At 45.4% G+C, this 18,181-nt stretch overlaps 1 protein-coding gene across 3 annotated transcripts in view; it reads right to left on the bottom strand.

Annotated features, from left to right (window-relative positions):
* Positions 1-2,610: 2,610 nt before the first annotated feature.
* The window catches only part of LOC101941180 (NACHT, LRR and PYD domains-containing protein 3-like), a 39,611-nt gene continuing 24,040 nt past the window's right edge, over positions 2,611-18,181 (bottom strand). For 2 of the 3 annotated variants that reach the window (XM_065591890.1, XM_065591891.1), the window contains exons 8-10: positions 16,458-16,628; positions 15,941-16,111; positions 10,420-11,144 (exon numbers count right to left, since the gene is read on the bottom strand). In XM_065591890.1, the coding sequence (XP_065447962.1) occupies positions 10,868-11,144; positions 15,941-16,111; positions 16,458-16,628 (619 nt within the window). In that variant the 3' untranslated portion in view covers positions 10,420-10,867. Of the gene's footprint in view, positions 5,217-10,419; positions 11,145-15,940; positions 16,112-16,457; positions 16,629-18,181 lie in introns of those variants that run through there. The other variant, XM_065591892.1, reaches the window with a different exon arrangement.

Genomic DNA, 18,181 nt, shown 5'->3' with positions numbered 1-18,181 from the left:
CAGGAAAAAGATCTTGGAGACATCGTGGATAGTTCTCTGAAGATGTCCGCGCAGTGTGCAGAGGCAGTCAAAAAAGCAAACAGGATGTTAGGGATCACTAAAAAGGGGATAGAGAATAAGACTGAGAATATATTATTGCCCTTATATAAATCGATGGTACGCCCACATCTCGAATACTGCGTACAGATGTGGTCTCCTCATCTAAAAAAAGATATACTGGCATTAGAAAAGGTTCAGAAAAGGGCAACCAAAATGATTAGGGATTTGGAATGGGTCCCATATGAGGAGAGATTAAAGAGGCTAGGACTCTTCAGCTTGGAAAAGAGGAGACTAAGGGGGGATATGATAGAGGTATATAAAATCATGAGTGATGTGGAGAAAGTGGATAAGGAAAAGTTATTTACTTATTCCCATAATACAAGAACTAGGGGTCACCAAATGAAATTAATAGGCAGCAGGTTTAAAACAAATACAAGGAAGTTCTTCTTCACGCAGCGCACAGTCAACTTGTGGAACTCCTTACCTGAGGAGGTTGTGAAGGCTAGGACTATAACAGCATTTAAAAGAGAACTGGATACATTCATGGTGGTTAAGTCCATTAATGGCTATTAGCCAGGATGGGTAAGGAATGGTGTCCCTAGCCTCTGTTTGTCAGAGGATGGAGATGGATGGCAGGAGAGAGATCACTTGATCATTGCCTGTTGGTCCACTCCCTCTGGGACACCTGGCATTGGCCACTGTTGGTAGACAGGATATTGGGCTAGATGGACCTTTGGTCTGACCCGGTATGGCTGTTCTTATGTTCTTATGTTTAGTTCTCTCCAAGACACTACAATCTCTGGGCAGTTATACACCTGAAGCAAAAGGAAAATACAGAAGGCTGCAGATGGCTCAATGATCTCTTCTGGTCCACTACAAGCTGTGCCACCAGGAGAAAACCCAGACTCCCTAAGAAAGGATCCATCTCTTCAGGAACCTCACAACCACCAACAGCCTCAAAATGTCAATTTTGACCCCCTGGTCAAGGGTCACAAACTACCTGCTCCAGATCTTATGTTGTACCAGTGCCCTGCTTTCATCTGTATGAAGATCGTCTTTCCCATTTTCTACCTTCCTAGGAGCCCATCACCTCAGACAGATGGTTGCTGACGCTGTTTTCCACAGGCTATTCCATCCAATTCAGCTCTTACCACCCCCTCCACCTCCTTCCTGTCCCTCTTCAGGGACCCTTCTCACAAGGATCTCTTGAAACAGGAGGTACAATCCCTCCTAACACTGAGGTGATTGAACCCGTTCTACTGGACTTCATCCGAAAAGGGTGCTATTCTTGTTACTTCTTGGTCCCTAAGAAAAATGGGGGGAGAGAAAGAAGGGAAGACCAATTCTGGACCTCAGGACTTTAAACACCTTTGTCCGCTCTCACCAGTTCAGAATGGTCACCCTAGCAACAATAATTCCCTCTCAGATCCAGGAGATTGGTTTGTTTCCCTCGAACTTCAGGATGCTTATTTTCACGTTGCCAATCATTCTCTGGGTCTCCACCTCAGTGTGGGAAAGTCTACCCTAAAACTCTCACAATGTATAGATTTTTATCATGGCCACACTAGATTCCTCTTCCATCAGAGTGTACTTACCCAGGGACAGATTTACCACTTTTTACTTATTAATTAACCCAAAGTATGTATTAATACCTGGGGGGGGGGGGCAAACCGCTGTGCATATCTCTCTATCAGTGTTATAGAGGGCGAACGATTTATGAGTTTATCCTGTATAAGCTTTATACAGAGTACAACAGATTTATTTGGGGTTTGGACCCCACTGGGAACTGGGTACCTAGGTGTTGGAGACAGGAACACTTCTTAAGCTGTTTTCAGTTAAGGCTACAGCTTTTAGGGGACATGGTTCAGACCTGGGTCTGTGTTTGCAGCAGGCAAGCGTGTCTGGCTCAAACAAGGCTGTTACCAGCTTTGCCCATTACTTTGGGGTATGCTCATTTATTTGGGTTACTCTTCTGGGGGGAGGCCAGGGTGTTCTGTAATTCTATCAATGTACTGCTTGTGTCACTTGTGTTTTTATGTGGAGCTTTACTTCTCCCTTCTGCAAGTCCCCTCCCAATGGAGCTATCCTGCAGGACCTAGGTTCCCTCGGGCTGGGTTCCTCCAGCCCCAGAACCGGATGAACACACCCACATCCACACATACATTAACAGAGCAAGTCTGAGCGGACTGGGTCAATCAGCACTGTCAAGCTGACCCCTTATATGTCTTTGGACTCACTGGGCTGGAGGAAGCAGCACTTTCAAGCTGCCTCTCCTTATATGCCTTTGGGCTCCATGGATTGGGTCAAGCAGCACTTTCAAGCTGTTACCCTTATGCGTCCAAGATTCAGCACATCCCTATCCCCACTCTCACATCACAATTGTACTGGCAGTAACCTACTTGATGAGCAAACCCACAGTATTTTGGGCGCTGCAGGGATCTTTAGCTTAGGTAAAAGAAGTGTTGCTGTAGAGTGAATGGGGGAAACTAAAAACACAAAAGAGTAGAGTTCAGCAAGTGAGAGGGAAGCAACCAACTTAACCATAAAAGTTATTTATTGAATAATAGTGATAACTACACAAGGAGGGCTAAACCAACAAAACATACATTATTAAAGGTTAATACCTAAGGTAGAAAGGAAAACAGAGAGAGAGAGAGAGAGAAGGGGATCTCACCACTCCCTGAAGCTTAAACTGGTCGGGGTTCCCAGGTTATGGTGGTAGCTGAGGGCAGGAGACAGGCAGAGTCCCCAGCATGATCAATCAGGAGAATATGGAGTCCCAGTGGAACTCATGCATAGTTTGGATCTAAGCATCAGAACCCTGACTAGAGGGTGAGCAGGGATTTTTGTAGAGAAAATACAATGGTTCAAGGGAGAACACTAGATTTGTTTATGGGTAAACTGATGACTCAAGGTGTTTCTTTAGGCTAGACAATAGGATCTGATCACTCTTGGCTATGGGTGGTGTTTTCTTCCAGGGAGCTCACAATGCAACTAGGCTGCTTCAGTGTTTTGGATATCAATCAAGGATTCATTACTAGAATTGGTCTGATAATTGCTGAGCTGGGTTGTGCAGGCGTAGGTTCATTAGCATCTGCAGCAGAGATTCCCATGATGCAGTACTTTTCTGCTTTTTCTGGTCCCAGAGTTTAGTGCGGTTCTGTGTTCTCCATTCTGTATGCAAATTGATATGTCTCCCTGTCCCATCTTGCATGCAGATGAGGCTAGGGGAGTTGTCTCTGTTCTTCATTCTGTATGCTAATGGAGATGTCTTAATCTTGTCACGCTTGTCAGGAGGGGTCTAGGTGTGTCTCCCACTGCCCTTCACTGTTCTCTGCAAATTTTTTCCTCTGATGGGTTTTGGTTTAAGCAGAGGCTGGGCGGGGGGTGTCTTTCATGAGTCAGGCTGGTTACTGCACGCTGGTTCCCCAAGAACACAGAGCTGACTGGTAACAAGGCAAGGTACTGGAGTCCCAAGCTGGCAGGGAAAATGGGCTTAGGGGTAGTCTCAGCACATCAGTTGGCAGTCCCAAGGGGGTTTCTGTGATCCAACCCATCACAGCGTGACAAAGCATCACTCTTAATATGAGACATACATGGACCAGGATATAAAAAACAATATTCTGTGGTTAATATTTTCAATTCTTCATCCACAAAATGTAAAAAGGACAATCTCTTCTTCAAATTTATGATTAGAAGGGATGATTGAGGCTGGCTATCCTAGAGGGAAAGAATCAACATTGCCTGGGCCAGCCTGTGCTTTCCCATAATTTCTATTTGATGCTTTTTAAAGTGGAATTTTAACTTTGAATTTTCATGTTGTCAAAAATTTGTCAAGGGGGGTGGCTTCTTTTAAAGAAGAAGTTGCTGGTATATTTGCAGACTCTTAAATATGTTTTACAGATGTCTGTTTCCTTGCAATATGAAACAATTTTACATAAGATGCACACCAAATATTTTTCTAAATGTTAATTACGTTTTCCAGTATTACAGTACATTTCACCAAGTTGCAGGTGAAGGGTTTGCTTGTGTTCATTTTGGATAAAATGTGGTTTGCAGCGTGCTTATGCATAGGGAAGCATGCTGTGGCTCACCACCCTAGGAACATTCTAGAGAGGTCAGGGGGAGGGGGTGAGCTCAACATGTGGAGTGAAGAAGTATAAGCATGTGATGAACAAATCCATATATAGAAATGTTAAATCTGATTGGTTAGAGGTTTGTGTTATGGAACTTGTTATGTAAGTGCCATGTGCTATAAAATAGCAATGGGAGGGGCTCCTTGCTGGAGGGACTCTGCCTGATTTTTGTACCAGGGGCTCTCTCTTTGTGCACATTGAATAAAGCCTTGTTGAATTGAATCGCATCGAATTGAATCGCATCACATCGAATCGAAGTCCCTTGATTCTGCCCAGCATCTGACTCATTGGGAACCACAAAATCCCAACACAGGACAAAACATAAGATCTTGGTAGACTTTTTGTCTCCAGGATCTCAGCTGGAAATATTTTCCAAGAGAGAGACTGAGATTATAAAAAGGAGGAATAAACACCACAAGCCACGTCCACCCCCTCTCCATGCCCATCACATTCACCGCACCTGAAGCGACAAGACAAAGGAAGCATTTGCTGGATTCTTGGGAGAAGGGGTCCTGACCTAAGAAGTCTGGTCAGTGAGACTGCTGAAGCATGTGGTGAGAGGACTTGACTTTGAATCTAATGTAGCTTCTTAAGTAAGGCAACAGTAAACATTTTATCTCTATTTTTCTTGTAACCATTTCTGACTTTTATGCCTCATTACTCGTACTCATTTAAAATCTTCTTTTATTGTTCTATCTAATCCAGTGTATTTAAATTGAAGTGTTTGGGAAATTCCACTTGGACTGGCAAGATATGAGCATATTATTAATGATTAAGTATTAATTATTATTATTCTACATAATTATTTCTGTGGGAACTTTAGAATTATTAAACAGCTAAAGTGAATTTTAAGCTACTCCATGAATAGGAAGATTTCCTAGAATGGATGAAGCTGAAAGAAATCTGAGCTAGCTCTATTATTGCTATAATACAATGAACTTGTACAGTTCGGTGACTGCTTTGAGATTCAGAAATGTGCCGATCTGCAGCCTGCCCAGGTGCCCGAAGGATTCATTTCTGTCTTTCAAAAGGAGCAGAGACCTGAAAAGAGAAATGTGTCACTTTTAAGAATAAAGAGTTTCAAATATGGTGTTCGATTGCCACTGGTCAACAATAATTTGCTAATACTGCAAAACCTGGGTGAAAATCATTATGCTTTGCTGGTTACACTCCCAATGCCAGTATGGCACAGCGTCAAGAGTGTGCATGGCCCCATGATATTAGCACTTGTGCAACAAACAGACCCGGGAATTGAAGAGGAATTAGATACCTTATTCACAGAAATGAAGTTATGTCCCAGTTTCAGAGACAACTGCAACTTTGATCCTCCTCCTGGTCTTCTTTGAGGGCACCCACTTAAGGTTCAGGCTCCCAGCCATCACCTCCCTCAGGAAGAGACCTGTGTCTCTCTCCCACCAAACTGAGGTTAGGTATTTCAGTGCCACTGCACTTCACTTGATTTCCCCAGCAGGTCTGCCTGGAATCCAGCACTTGTGGTTAACCTTTTTTGAGGGGCAACTACGACATATACCTGTTACCAACCAATCTTCCAAAAGCAAAGCACATTTGTTCCTAGGGTGAAAGCATTACAGAAGAAACGTATACAAAACAATAACAGTCCCTATACACATGCTAAAAGCTTATCAGAGGTCATCCTCAGTCTTATGGGGTCCTAGTAAGCCCAAGTCTTTCCAGCCCTTCTGCAAGGGTCAGTGCCCCCTTGGGCAGAAAGCCCTGTCCATTTGCTGGATCAAAAGAGGACAAAAGAAGGCTGGATTAGTTCAGATTCAGCCTTTTGATGCCAAAAGCCCTTTCCTTGTCTGTTGGTCTCTGGAAAACCCAGTTGGTGACAGCACATTCAGACCTCCCCAGGGGGTGGGACCTCTCTGGATGTTTTTACAGCCTGAGTGATTCACCTCAATGACCCCCAACCCCCCACTGATTATAGTTCCTGGAGCAGCTGAGGTGACCCCTCCCCTCGGAGTTGCAGACAATCCTTGGCCCACAGTGATACATAAACAATTCACAACCTTAATACAATATGGTCCCCAAACATGCTGCATCCATTTGCAATGTTTGTCAAGGTGACGACTGATACTAATAAATGATTTGTTTCCCAACCCTACAAACATTTAGGATTAAGGCCTTAATCCCTCTGCAATGTCTTTGCACTCTTGAATCACTCCCATTACTCCCGGCAAGTCCAGGGGCTCACTAATTCCAGCGCAGGTGTCCTGCTTTTCCTATACTGAAGGAGCATCTCTCTTTGGCTAACTGCTCTTTAATGTCTCTCTAAACCTTCCAAATGCCTGTTGTTACATTCAGCTGCCATATTTTATGTTCCTTTCCATTGACTTCATTGGAGTTGGAAATCGGCTTGTTTAGTTTGAAAAACCTCTTGATTCTTGGCATTTAACCCTTCCTGCTTCCTTTCTGGTTTAGGGCTATGCACGCCTTCTGCACTCAACGGTATAGGTGACTAACCTCCATGCTGAATCTAAGGATTGTAATTCCCTCACTTTTGGCTGTAGGGTCTTTACTGTGAGCTTCCCCATTTTTAACAACCTCACTCCCTCCAAATGTCAGTGTCATCAGGATAGTTCTGGCAGAATCTCTCCCCTAAAGATGTTACATGCAGTGTTGTAGTCACTGAACCAACTTCTTTCAGTCAGCTAGGACTAAATTGAGAACAGCCTCTCCACTCATGTCTCCTGGAACTGGCATTTACGGTTACAGAAATGTCCAATCCCCTCAACCAGGTTGGAGCCTCACCATTCTCTCTGGGACTCTAAGCAAGGACTTGCTATAATGAGCTTCGTATCTCTCTGGTCATTTTAAGTTTAGCTGGGCAAAGAAGAAGCTTTCAGCAAGAGTTGCTTTAACTGATAAATAGAGTCCTCAATGTACAGAGCAGAGATTCTGTTTCAGCATAAACCCCCCATGGATTGGGGGAATTAACCCTTCGTCTCTCATTGACACCTATGGTGTGTCTCAAACTCAGTCTTTAGAAGGGGCTGAATTTCCTTGTTAAATTATGGTCCTTGGGTCAGGAAATAAATGTCAGACTCCACACTCCCCTCGGTCCACAGCAGAGCTCCCACTGATGGCAACAGGAGGTTGGCACAGAGATCCAGGGTAGATGGTGGCCTTTAAGTAGATACCAACCAATGAAAAGTTCTGTTATTATTTCTTCAGTATCTTCCTGTCACATTCAGTATCACTACTGGGTAAATCTCCTCTCCTTTAGGACTAGTTCTTATTTCTGTCCTTTGTTTAGCTCCCCCCTTCACTGTGCGTCTCCTCTTTTTTAACTTGTATATTTCTTTCCCTGTATTAACTCCCTGTGACACTCTGTACCTCAAAATAGCACCCTGGAACCCCTGTATGCACAACTGTGATATGATTATACTATACTTTGTACAAAGTATGCTTTGTGAGGTATTATTTAAAAAGTCTTGATCTGTTGAGCATTACTATCCTGTTAAAGGTATGTACTATCATTGCATGCGTAGAAAACTCATGCCTCCTGAGACTGTGTGGGCACAATGTAAAGGGGAGGACATATGACCACTCTATATGTCTCCTGTGGGAGTACCTTCCAGCCTTCCCTGGGCAATTCCTGGGGTCACAGGAGCAGGGAGCATGTGCCTCTGGCCCCAGCTAGGCAGAAGCCTGGGAACCTGCTTCCAGCACCTTCCCCAGCAACCTCCCAGCATGCGACCAGCCGGGGACTGCTGCTCTCTCCCCACCCCACTAGAGTTACCTACAGGGAGGGGTCTCTGTCCTGCTCCCACTATGCCTCCCCTGAGCACATTTGGCACATTGAATAAAGCCTTGTTGAATTGAATTGCATCAAATTGAATCGCATCACATCGAATCGAAGTCCCTTGATTCTGCCCAGCATCTGACTCATTGGGAACCACAAAATCCCAACACAGGACAAAACATAAGATCTTGATAGACTTTTTGTCTCCAGGATCTCAGCTGGAAATCTTTTCCAAGAGAGAGACTGATATTATAAAAAGGAGGAATAAACACCACAAGCCATGTCCACCCCCTCTCCATGCCCATCACATTCACTGCACCTGAAGCGACAAGACAAAGGAAGCATTTGCTGGATTCTTGGGAGAACGGGTCCTGACCTAAGAAGTCTGGTCAGTGAGACTGCTGAAGCATGTGGTGAGAAGACTTGACTTTGAATCTAATGTAGCTTCATTTTGCTTGTTCCCAGCAACCAGGCCCAGGCGGGAAGCACAGAGCACTGGAGCGGCTGGCATGAAAAGTGGCTGGTCCTGCCCCTTCCACTCCCTGCCGTCCCCACTGCCAGGGGCCAAGCATGCTGGGGGGCAGGCAGAGCCCCTCTCCCTACCTCCCCAGCACACCAAGCAGAAATCTGAGGGGCACTTGACCCCGCATGCCCCTTGTACACATCATCTATGAAATTTGTATGAGAAGTTATGAAGTATTGCTATATGTTTGTTACTGAAATATGTGGTAAGTGGAAAATGCCCACAGCCAGCCTTCCAGTGGCAACAAAGGAGCAACTAACACTGACAAGACAGATTTACATCTAGATTGGCCAGACAGGAGTTGATGGCCCATCAAGAAGAATCCACTCTCCCAGGGACTCCTCAGAGATGGCACGTATGCAATGGGGGCGGCCCAACCTCCATGTCACAGCCAGGATCTTTCTAGCACTTGGAGAGAAAGGCTAAGTGAGGGTTGATGACATCACTGCTTGGCCTCTCTCCTCCCCCATGTCAACACCTGGGAGGTTGTTTGGAAGACAAAGACTTTGAACTGGGGAGATTGGTCCCAGGCTGAGAAGGGAATTCAGCCTGTCTGTTAAGAACTGTAAACTGCCTGGAACAGCCAGTGAGGTGAGAAAAGCTGTTTGCTTCAAATCTTGTTTAGTTTAGTAAAGTTTAGGATTTAGCCTGCAATTCTATTTTTATTTCTTATGTAAGCAACTTTGACCTCTGTGTCTAACACTTAGAAAGATTTGAAGTGTTTATTTCTGTAGCTAAAAAACTTTTTTTAATGTTTTAACCTTACTAATGAGTTTGTCTAAAGTGCTTGGGGAATCTCTTCAGATTACAAAGACTGGTATGTGTCCACTTTCCTTTAATGAAGTGGTGAACTAATTAATGTGCTTGCACTGTTCAAGAGAAGGTCTTGAGCAGTATAAGATGGTATATCACCAGAGTGCAACGCAGGTGGGGCTGGAGAGATTGGCTGGGATCTCTCTGTGTATAATTCATGAGTGGCTTAGAGAAAATTCATGCAACTCAGCTGGGTGTTGACGTCCACGTGTTGATGGCTGAGTGATCACAGCACTTGGAGGGGTTTGCGGCTTATCACTAGCACAGCATGATAAGAAATAGAGCAGGTTAAAGAGATTAAGGGGACTCAGTGGTCCCACAGTTCCAGATTGTGCCCTGGGGGGATGTCACTCACCCCTGCCACACATATAAGCCTGCTTTCAGTGGTGCAAGTAGGGCGGTCCGGTCAGGTACACCGCATACCAGTAACCTATTTATAGCCAGTACGACATACCGGAAAGACACAGGAGGAGCTGCCCATGCTGGCACTCCTCCAGCATGGCTGTACCACCCCCAGCCCTACCACAAAGCTGCAGGCCTGCGCCTCTTGTCTGGGGTCTGTACAGCAGTCCAACCAGAGGACAGGGCTGGGAGGGGCGGAGCTGGGGGTGGTAAAGCCGCACTGGAGCAGCTGCCAGCGTGGGGCTGCCTGGGAACCACAATAGCGAAAAGAGCAGAACCCCACGCCGGCAGCTCCTCCGGCACAGCCATACCAACCCAGCTCCGTCCCCAGCCCTGTCCTCTTGCGGGGCTGCTGTACAGACCCTGGACAGGACTCAGCAGATGCAGCTGTCTGGAAGGGCTGGGGGCGGGGCGCTACACTCCAGAGAAGCTGCCGGTGTGGGGCTCGGTTGCCAGCATGTCTGAAAAAAATATTCTCTGCTGTCAGAGGGAGCTGGTTTGAAGCTCTTCTGCTGGCAATTCCCAAAGCAGGTGTGACTGTGACCCGGCTATTGTTCAGACAGCAAGCCCTCCTCTCCTTTTACCAGCCCACACAGCAGCTGTGCCATGTCCACCGACTGGGAACGCTCCCCACTCCCCCCAGGGGTCACTTGAGGCAGCCACATACCGCTCCCTCCTTTAGCTGGTGCAGCGTACCAGTAAGAAATGATTTCTACTTGCATCACTGCCTGCTTCCCACCTGTTTCCCCATTTCATCCCCTAAAATGATCAGCAATGAAATAGTTCACGTTGACATTGAATTGGGGATTAAGAACTAACACCCCAGAGAGATTAATGAGGGGGAGGGTTAGCATTAGTATTCACACCTCCCAAGGTCCTCAGGCCATCTGCAGACTTAATCAGACATCACTGCTTCAGTGACACTAGTTTCACATACAGGAAATTCTTGGCCTCACAGTTATGAAGAAAATGTTATTTTTAAAAAGTCAATAAAGAAAAGCTAAGATACCATAGAATCTGAGTATGTGATGCAGCAACAAAAATACATCACATGGGCCAGGAGTTTAACACCCCAGCTTTAAAAGGGAAATCAATTCCCCCTTAAAATCTTTTACACCATTAAGATTCCTTTAAGGGAATCAAAAACTGTCTCAAGATTTGTTAATCCTCTATATGGCCTTTTATCAATCAGTGAAGCCAATATGTAGCAATGATTAACAGCAGAACAAGTCCAACCTCCTGACAGTGCATCACAAAAATATTCCACATCATTTCTGAACTCAAAGACGTTAGTCTACAGATGAATGTATGACACTGAGATAGAAGACATTGCATCCTCCTTGTCTTTGTACCTGGGTTCTGAAGGCTGGATACTGCATTATGCACAATTGACAAACCAGGTTTTATCTGCAGCAAAACTTCCAATTCTTTGGTTGTTTTTTCATCTATATAGATTTCTGACAAGCTGTGAAAACAAAAATAAACCATGACAAACAACTAGCAACCTAAGTTCAAGCTTGTAAATATTTATCAACAACTTAATGGAAATGAAGCTTAATAGAGCATTGCAATTTTAACCACAGATGCCACAAAAGTCAGTGTTAAAGTTACAATAAGACAAGACAGCTTTAGAAAGTATAGAAATGCAGAATTAAGGTCCCCCAACAACACTAACCCTGCCCTCCTAACCCCTGCCATCCTGTGCACCCTCCATGTCAGGGAGATGTGTGTCTAAAAGCATCACAGAGTAACGTGTTAAATCTCAGACAGCTCAGCAGTTCAACCAGAAATATCTCAAACCCCACGTTACTGTGGAGTTTTCTCCGCAGGCATCTTAAAGGAATCTGACCTTATGTGGCATAAATATTGATAACTTTGAAGACATAGCCAAGGATAGACATGAAGGGAGAGCTACTGTCAATAACGGTTGTGAACAGTTTGAGGAAGACAGACAAGAAAAACTGATTGAAAAAAGGGCCAAGCATCATGCAAAGTCTTCCATGGGAGCCTGCATGTTTGTGTGTGACGTGTTTGCGGTCTTGCTCCTCATGGGTCATGCTATACAACCACTTGAGTACACGTGCAATGCTGCGACATCATCGGATAGGACAGACAGCCATACATGAGTTCCTAATATATTTAGCAACAATTGACTAGTTTGGTGTTAGGAAGGAGATAACATTGCTACTGTGTGCAGTACTCTTTGGAGGGGTGGGGGAAGGGCAACCCAATTGCACCCTTGTATTATTTGGTGAATAGTTTAGAAATCTAGATAAATAGGGTTTTTAATTGTTTTGTAACGGGTTCACTAGCCAAATATTAACCAAAATTCTACAAATTGGCAGAGAATACTTCAACTAGAACTGGTTAGAAAATGTTTCCCTCCATCCATCCCCTCATCCCCCAAATGTTCACCTGTTAAGTTGGGGGAAGAAACCCTGAAAAAAAACAAAACAAAAATATTTTGGTTTTCAGCTGAAAGTTCTTGAGTTTTGAGTGTGCTGTTTCCTGAAGGAAAGTTGAGAATTTGATAAGAAAGCAGATACTATATGTGAAAATTTCCATTTAGTTCTAAACTCAATTTTCTGTCAAACGAACTTTTGACAAAAAAATTTCAACCAGCCCTAATTTCAACCAGTTCTGCTGCTGACTTCTACTTGTTAAGCAGGGAACTTGCCCACAGGAGCCGCTGTGTCTCTTGGAAAGCTCCTGCCTCCTTTTGCCCTGCTGGGGTGGGCGCCATGGCCTGACTGTCTCCCATGATGCACCACAGTCTCTTCCTGTGACTGAGCTCTGCAGTGCAGGCCCATCATGGGGGACATATGCTGGAAGGGAAATGCAGCTGATAAGTGAAAATAGGGGGATGAGGGACCCAAACTACAATTCCCACGGGGCACTACAGCAGTTCAGATAGACACAAAGATTAATGTCGACCTGCCCTGAAATGAAATGTTTTTTAACCAAAAAAAAAAAAAAAAAAAAAGTTGAAAATAAGTTGAAAGAGCTTGAAAAAGACCAACATTTTCCCATGGAAAATTTCATTTCTGAAGAAACCAAAATTTTCTGTCGAAAAAATACCTGTGGGAACTTCCAGACCAGCTCTACTAGCTGTTGTGCAAACACTTGGGGAGACACTATCCCTGCCCTGAAAATCACACACACGGGGGAGAATTCTCCCTCCTTCTACAGCCCCTGCACATTGCTGCAGCAGCATACCGGGCAGTAACTGCCCCTTAGCTGGTGTTCATGTGTATGTGGAGGGGAAATTCCCCCAGTACTAGCACTGTGCCGGACAGTCACAGGCTGCTTTGTGCAAGCCATGGTGTAGGAGGTTGGAGGATTCAACATCGATTCACCAAGGGCAAGTCATGCCTTATCCAGGGCCGGCTCTAGGTTTTTTGCTGCCCCAAGCAAAAAAATTTTTGGCTGCCCCCCACCCCAGCCATGGGCTCTCCCCCTCCCTCCCCACAACTGCACCCTCCTGCGGCCCCAGCCCTGGGTCACTGGTAACTCGCTCCCAGGGCGGGTCATTCAGCAGGAATTTTGGATGTGCACAGAACACAGACAGGATTGGTTCCCATATGATTACAGAACTGCAGTAAAGTAGAACAATTTTCAGCCTGTGTGACTGGAGGATATCTGGATGCATATTATAAGACTGTCCTACATAAATGAGAAAAAGTTGAGGTGCCTTTATTATTCTTTCGTTCCATTCTTTGTTTCTATGGGGAATGCACTATCACGGTCTTCCTTTTAAACAAATAAAACTAAAACTTAAAAAAGCAATGGCTGTTGAAAATAGCAATTCCAGTCCTAATAACCACTGGGAAGCTTTTCTTGCTCAATTTATTCTACGTTTTCTACAGCAAGTTACAGTGGATCAGTATATTTGATTTGGGGGCAATGAAGTAACAGCTGCCCAAATTGAGCTTGAGCACTCCTGAATTTTGAGGGTGTTCAAATCTGGAAGGCAGGTGCTAGATTCCCTTTCTGAATATTAGCTATATCTGGAAAGGAAAAGTCATTTTCTGCTTCCATGGCTCAGAAGTGGAAATTCTCTTAAGTGCCTGGTACTGTATCTAAAGCTGCCCAGGTCCAGAGCCTCCCCTCCCTTACTTTTCATTTTAAATTCTAGTGGGATCCACATACCTCCCTTGCTAGGCTTCAGATAGAGAGGTGCACCGTCCATTTAGTCCCCCCAATTCCTTCTTTGGGGGAGAGCCCAGGGCTGGGGCGGCAGGAGGTGCGGGGGGGGGGGGGGAAGAGCCAAGGCCTGGGGCGGCAGGGGGTGCGGGTGGGCGGGGGGGAAGAGCCCAGGACTGGGGCAGCAGGAGGTGCGAGTGGGGGGAGAGCCCAGGGCTGGGGGAGCAGGGGAGTGCAGGTGGGGGCCAGAGCAGGGGCAGCAGGGGGTGCGGGCGGGGGAGAGTCCAGGGCTGGGGCAATACAGGGGTGCGGGGGGAGCCCAGGGCGGCAAAAAACCTAGAGCTGGCTCTGTTCCTACCATTCACAGCAAGCTGCAGATTTTACTTCCATACTCCTTCCCCCACCCTTTCCTGTTGCTAGTGGCCAAGGGAATGTTGGGAAATGTAGTTCTTTCCCTGCTCTAGGGCTGGCTCTATAGGCAGGGAGCTAACCAAGGAACTACAGCTCCCAGGGCCCCCTGTTGGTTCTCAGCTCCCATGCTGGATTCTTGCGCCCCTTGCAAATCTGCCGCCCCAAGCAACTGCTTGCTTTGCTGGTGCCTAGAGGCGGCCCTGGCCTGATCAACCTAATTGCCTTCTATGATGAGATAACTGGCCTGTTGATATGGGGAAAGCGGTGGATGTGATATATCTTGATTTTAGCAAAGCTTTTGATACGGTCTCACTCAGTATTCTTGCCAGCAAGTTAAAAAAGTATGAATTGGATGAATGGACTATAAGGTGGATAGAAACCTGGCTAGATTGTCGGGCTCAATGGGTAGTGATCAACGTCTCAATGTCTAGTTGGCAGATGGTATCAAGCAGAGTGTCCCAGGGATCGGTCCTGGGGCCGGTTTTGTTCAAAACCTTTATTAATGATTGGGGTGATGGGATTAATTGCACCCTCAGCAAGTTCGCAGATGACACTAAGCAGAGGGGAGAGGCAGATACAATGGAGTGTAGGGATAGGGTCCAGAGTGACCTAGACAAATTGGAGGATTGGGCCAAAAAAAATCTGACAAGGTTCAACAAGGAAAAGTGCAGAGTCCTGCATATAGGACAGAAGAATCCCATGCACCGCTACAGGCTGGGGACCAAATGGCTAAACAGCAGCTCTGCAGAAAAGGATCTGAGGATTACAGTGGATGAGAATCTGGATATGAGTCAGCAGTGTGCCCTTGTTGCCAAGAAGGCCAATGGCATATTGAGTTGCGTTAGTAGGAGCATTGCCAGCAGATCAAGGGAAGTAATTATTCCTCTCTATTCAGCACTGGTGAGGCCACACCTGGAGTACTGCGTCCAGTTTTGGTCCTCCCACTACAGAAGGGATGTGGACAAATTGGATAGAGTCCAGTGGAGGGCAGCAAAAATGATTAGGGGCTGGGGCACATTACTTATGAGGAGAGCCTGAGGGAACTGGGGTTATTTAGTCTGCAGAAGAGAAGAGTGAGGGGGGATTTGATAACAGCCTTCAACTACCTGAAGGGGGATTCCAAAAAGGATGGAGCTCGGCTGTTCTCAGTGGTGGCAGATGACAGAACAAGAAGCAATGGTCTCAAGTTGCAGTGGGGGAGGTCTAGGTTGGATATTCGGAAACACTGTTTCACTAGGAGGGTGGTGAAGCACTGGAATGGGTTACCTAGGGAGGTGGTGGAATCTCCATCCTTAGAGGTTTTTAAGGCCTGGCTCAACATAGCCCTGGCTGGAATGTTTTAGCTGGTGTTGGTCCTGCTTTGAGCAGAGGATTGGACTAGATGACCTCCTGAGGTCTCTTCCAAACCTAATATTCTATGATTCTATGATTCTAGGAGGCAGGTTGCCTAAGTTAATTGTTGGCTGTTTGAGGCCCTGACCAGCCTGGAGTCAGAATGGCACAAAGGAAGGTTAAAGCCACTTTGGCCCCCTCCTCTGTGTTGCACTTGTGTGCGCAGCGCCTCCTGGAGGCACAGAACACACTCAGCCCATACAGATCAGCCCAATTCACCTCATTGGGCCATGCAGTCCATACACAGCTAGGTGACTGGAAGCCCAGCACACACTGCAACACGTTCTTTTCATATAGAAAGCAGAAGTCACTTACTCAAGCTTCTCTAACTTGCAGTTTGGATGTTTCAGTCCTTCACACAAAAGCTTCACTCCTGAATAACTCAGCTTATTACCACTCAGGTTCAATTCTCTCAGGGACTGGTTTGAGCTGAGAAGAGAGGAGAGATCTCCACAGCAAGCATCAGTCAGATGGCAATCCCAAACCCTGCAGAGATGGAGATGGGCACAGTGAACAGACAGTAGGCTGACCAGATGTCCTGATTTTATAGGGACAGGCCCAATATTTGAGGCTTGGACCAGTAGAAAATGGATTTTCATGTGGCTATTATGAATGTTTGTGTACAACCAAAAGATGTAATGTACAAAACCCACATTTACCTGCCCAAATGTCTGTGCACACAATTTAGTAATTGTATATCCAGGTGCTCCTGCAAATGCAGGTGATTTCGTAAGTGAAAATAGGACCTCAAAAAATTATCAGTGCAAAATTCAGCACTTTTGCAAAGGCTGGTGTAACAAGGAAAGTATCAAGGAACCGAGCAATGACTTACACTAATTTCTGCAGTTTACAGCTGGGATGTTTCAGTCCTTCACACAGAAGTTTAATTCCTGAATCTCCCAGTTTATTCCCACTCAGCTCCAGCTCGGTCAGGGACTGGTTTGTACTGAGGGCAGCAGAGAGATCCCCACAGCAAGCAGCTGTGAGACTGCACTGCCACAACCTGCAAAGTGAACAGAGAGAACAATAATCATCTCCTTAAATAAAGGGGTCAGTATTTGCTTCTCTTAGTGCAGTGACACTTCCTTCTTTCCGGTAACTTGGTAGTTCCAGTGTCTATAAAGCCTGTATGCATGTCATCCAATGCATTTTAATTATTAAAATTCATTACATGATGAATTCTTGACTCATATTTTATTTGTGCACACTGCAAGAAGATTTTCAGAATATTTCAGATAGCGTCTGGCTCATCATCCGAGACTGCTATAACACCAAATATATGGCAGAATGTGGATAAAACACAGAGCAGGGGACATACAATTCTCCCTCAAGGAGTTCAGTCACAAATTTAATTAACGCATTATTTTTAATGAGCGTCATCAGCATGGAAGCATGTCCTCTGGAATGGTGGCCAAAACATGAAGGGGCATATGAAGGTTTAGCACATCTGGCATGTAAATACCTTGCAATGCCAGCTACAACAGTGCCATGCAAACGTCTGTTCTCACTTTCAGGTGACATTGTAAATAAAACGTGAGCAGCATTATCTCCAGTAAACGTAAACAAACTTGTTTCTCTGAGCGATTGGCTGAATAAGAAGTAGGACTGAGTAGACTTGTAGGCTCTAAAGTTTTTAATTGTTACAATGTACATTTGTAAGTTGTGCTTTCACAATAAAGAGATTGCACTATGGTACTTGTATGAGGTGAATTGAAAACTACTATATTTTAATCATTTTTACAGTGCAAATATTTGTAATAATAATAATATAAAGTGAGTATTGTACACTTTGTATTCTGTGTTGTCATTGAAATCAACTTATTTGAAAATGTAGAAAAACATCCAAAAATATGTAATAAATGTCAATTGGGATTCTATTGTTTAACAGTTTGATTAAAACTGTGATTAATTTTTTTAAGCGTGATTTTTTTTTCAGTTAATCACGTGAGTTAACTGCGATTAATCGACAGCCCTACCATCAAGCACGTTTACACCTGTATGACTGCGTCCACCCTTGGGGGAAATGTGTCTGTCTTGGTAAGGTGGAGAGTGACCTGGGGACAAGCAGGGAGAGGGAGGAGGCAGGTCACACTGGATTTTAAGGAAGGGTTACAAGGCGCCTGAGTTTGTGGTTATGGGATTACATGAGAACGGAGAAGTCGAGCCGCTTGGTTAAGATGATGGCAGAACTGAAGGATGTCAGCACAGTGGCAGGACTCCCACCACAGATGCTCAGTGAAGGATCCATCAACACCACTTCCTGCCCTGCATGTGTTGACACATCCTTCTCCTGCTGAGTTTGCAAGACTGGTTGGATCTCAGCACATGGTATTTATTACGGATTAATAAATATTTGCATTGCAGTAACATGTAGAGCAGGGGCAGGCAAACTTTTTGGCCTGAGAGCCACATCGGGTTTCCAAAATTGTATGGAGGGCCGGTTAGGGGAGGCTGTGCCTCCCCAATCAGTCAGGCTTGGCCCGGCCCCCACCCCCTATCCGACCCCTCCTGCTTCTTGCCCCCTGGGATTCCTGTCCCATCCAACCCCCCCTGTTC

Source organism: Chrysemys picta, chromosome 4 (genome assembly GCF_011386835.1).
Source record: "Chrysemys picta bellii isolate R12L10 chromosome 4, ASM1138683v2, whole genome shotgun sequence".
NCBI lineage: Eukaryota > Metazoa > Chordata > Testudines > Emydidae > Chrysemys > Chrysemys picta.
This window is presented reverse-complemented; position numbering and strand designations above follow the sequence as displayed.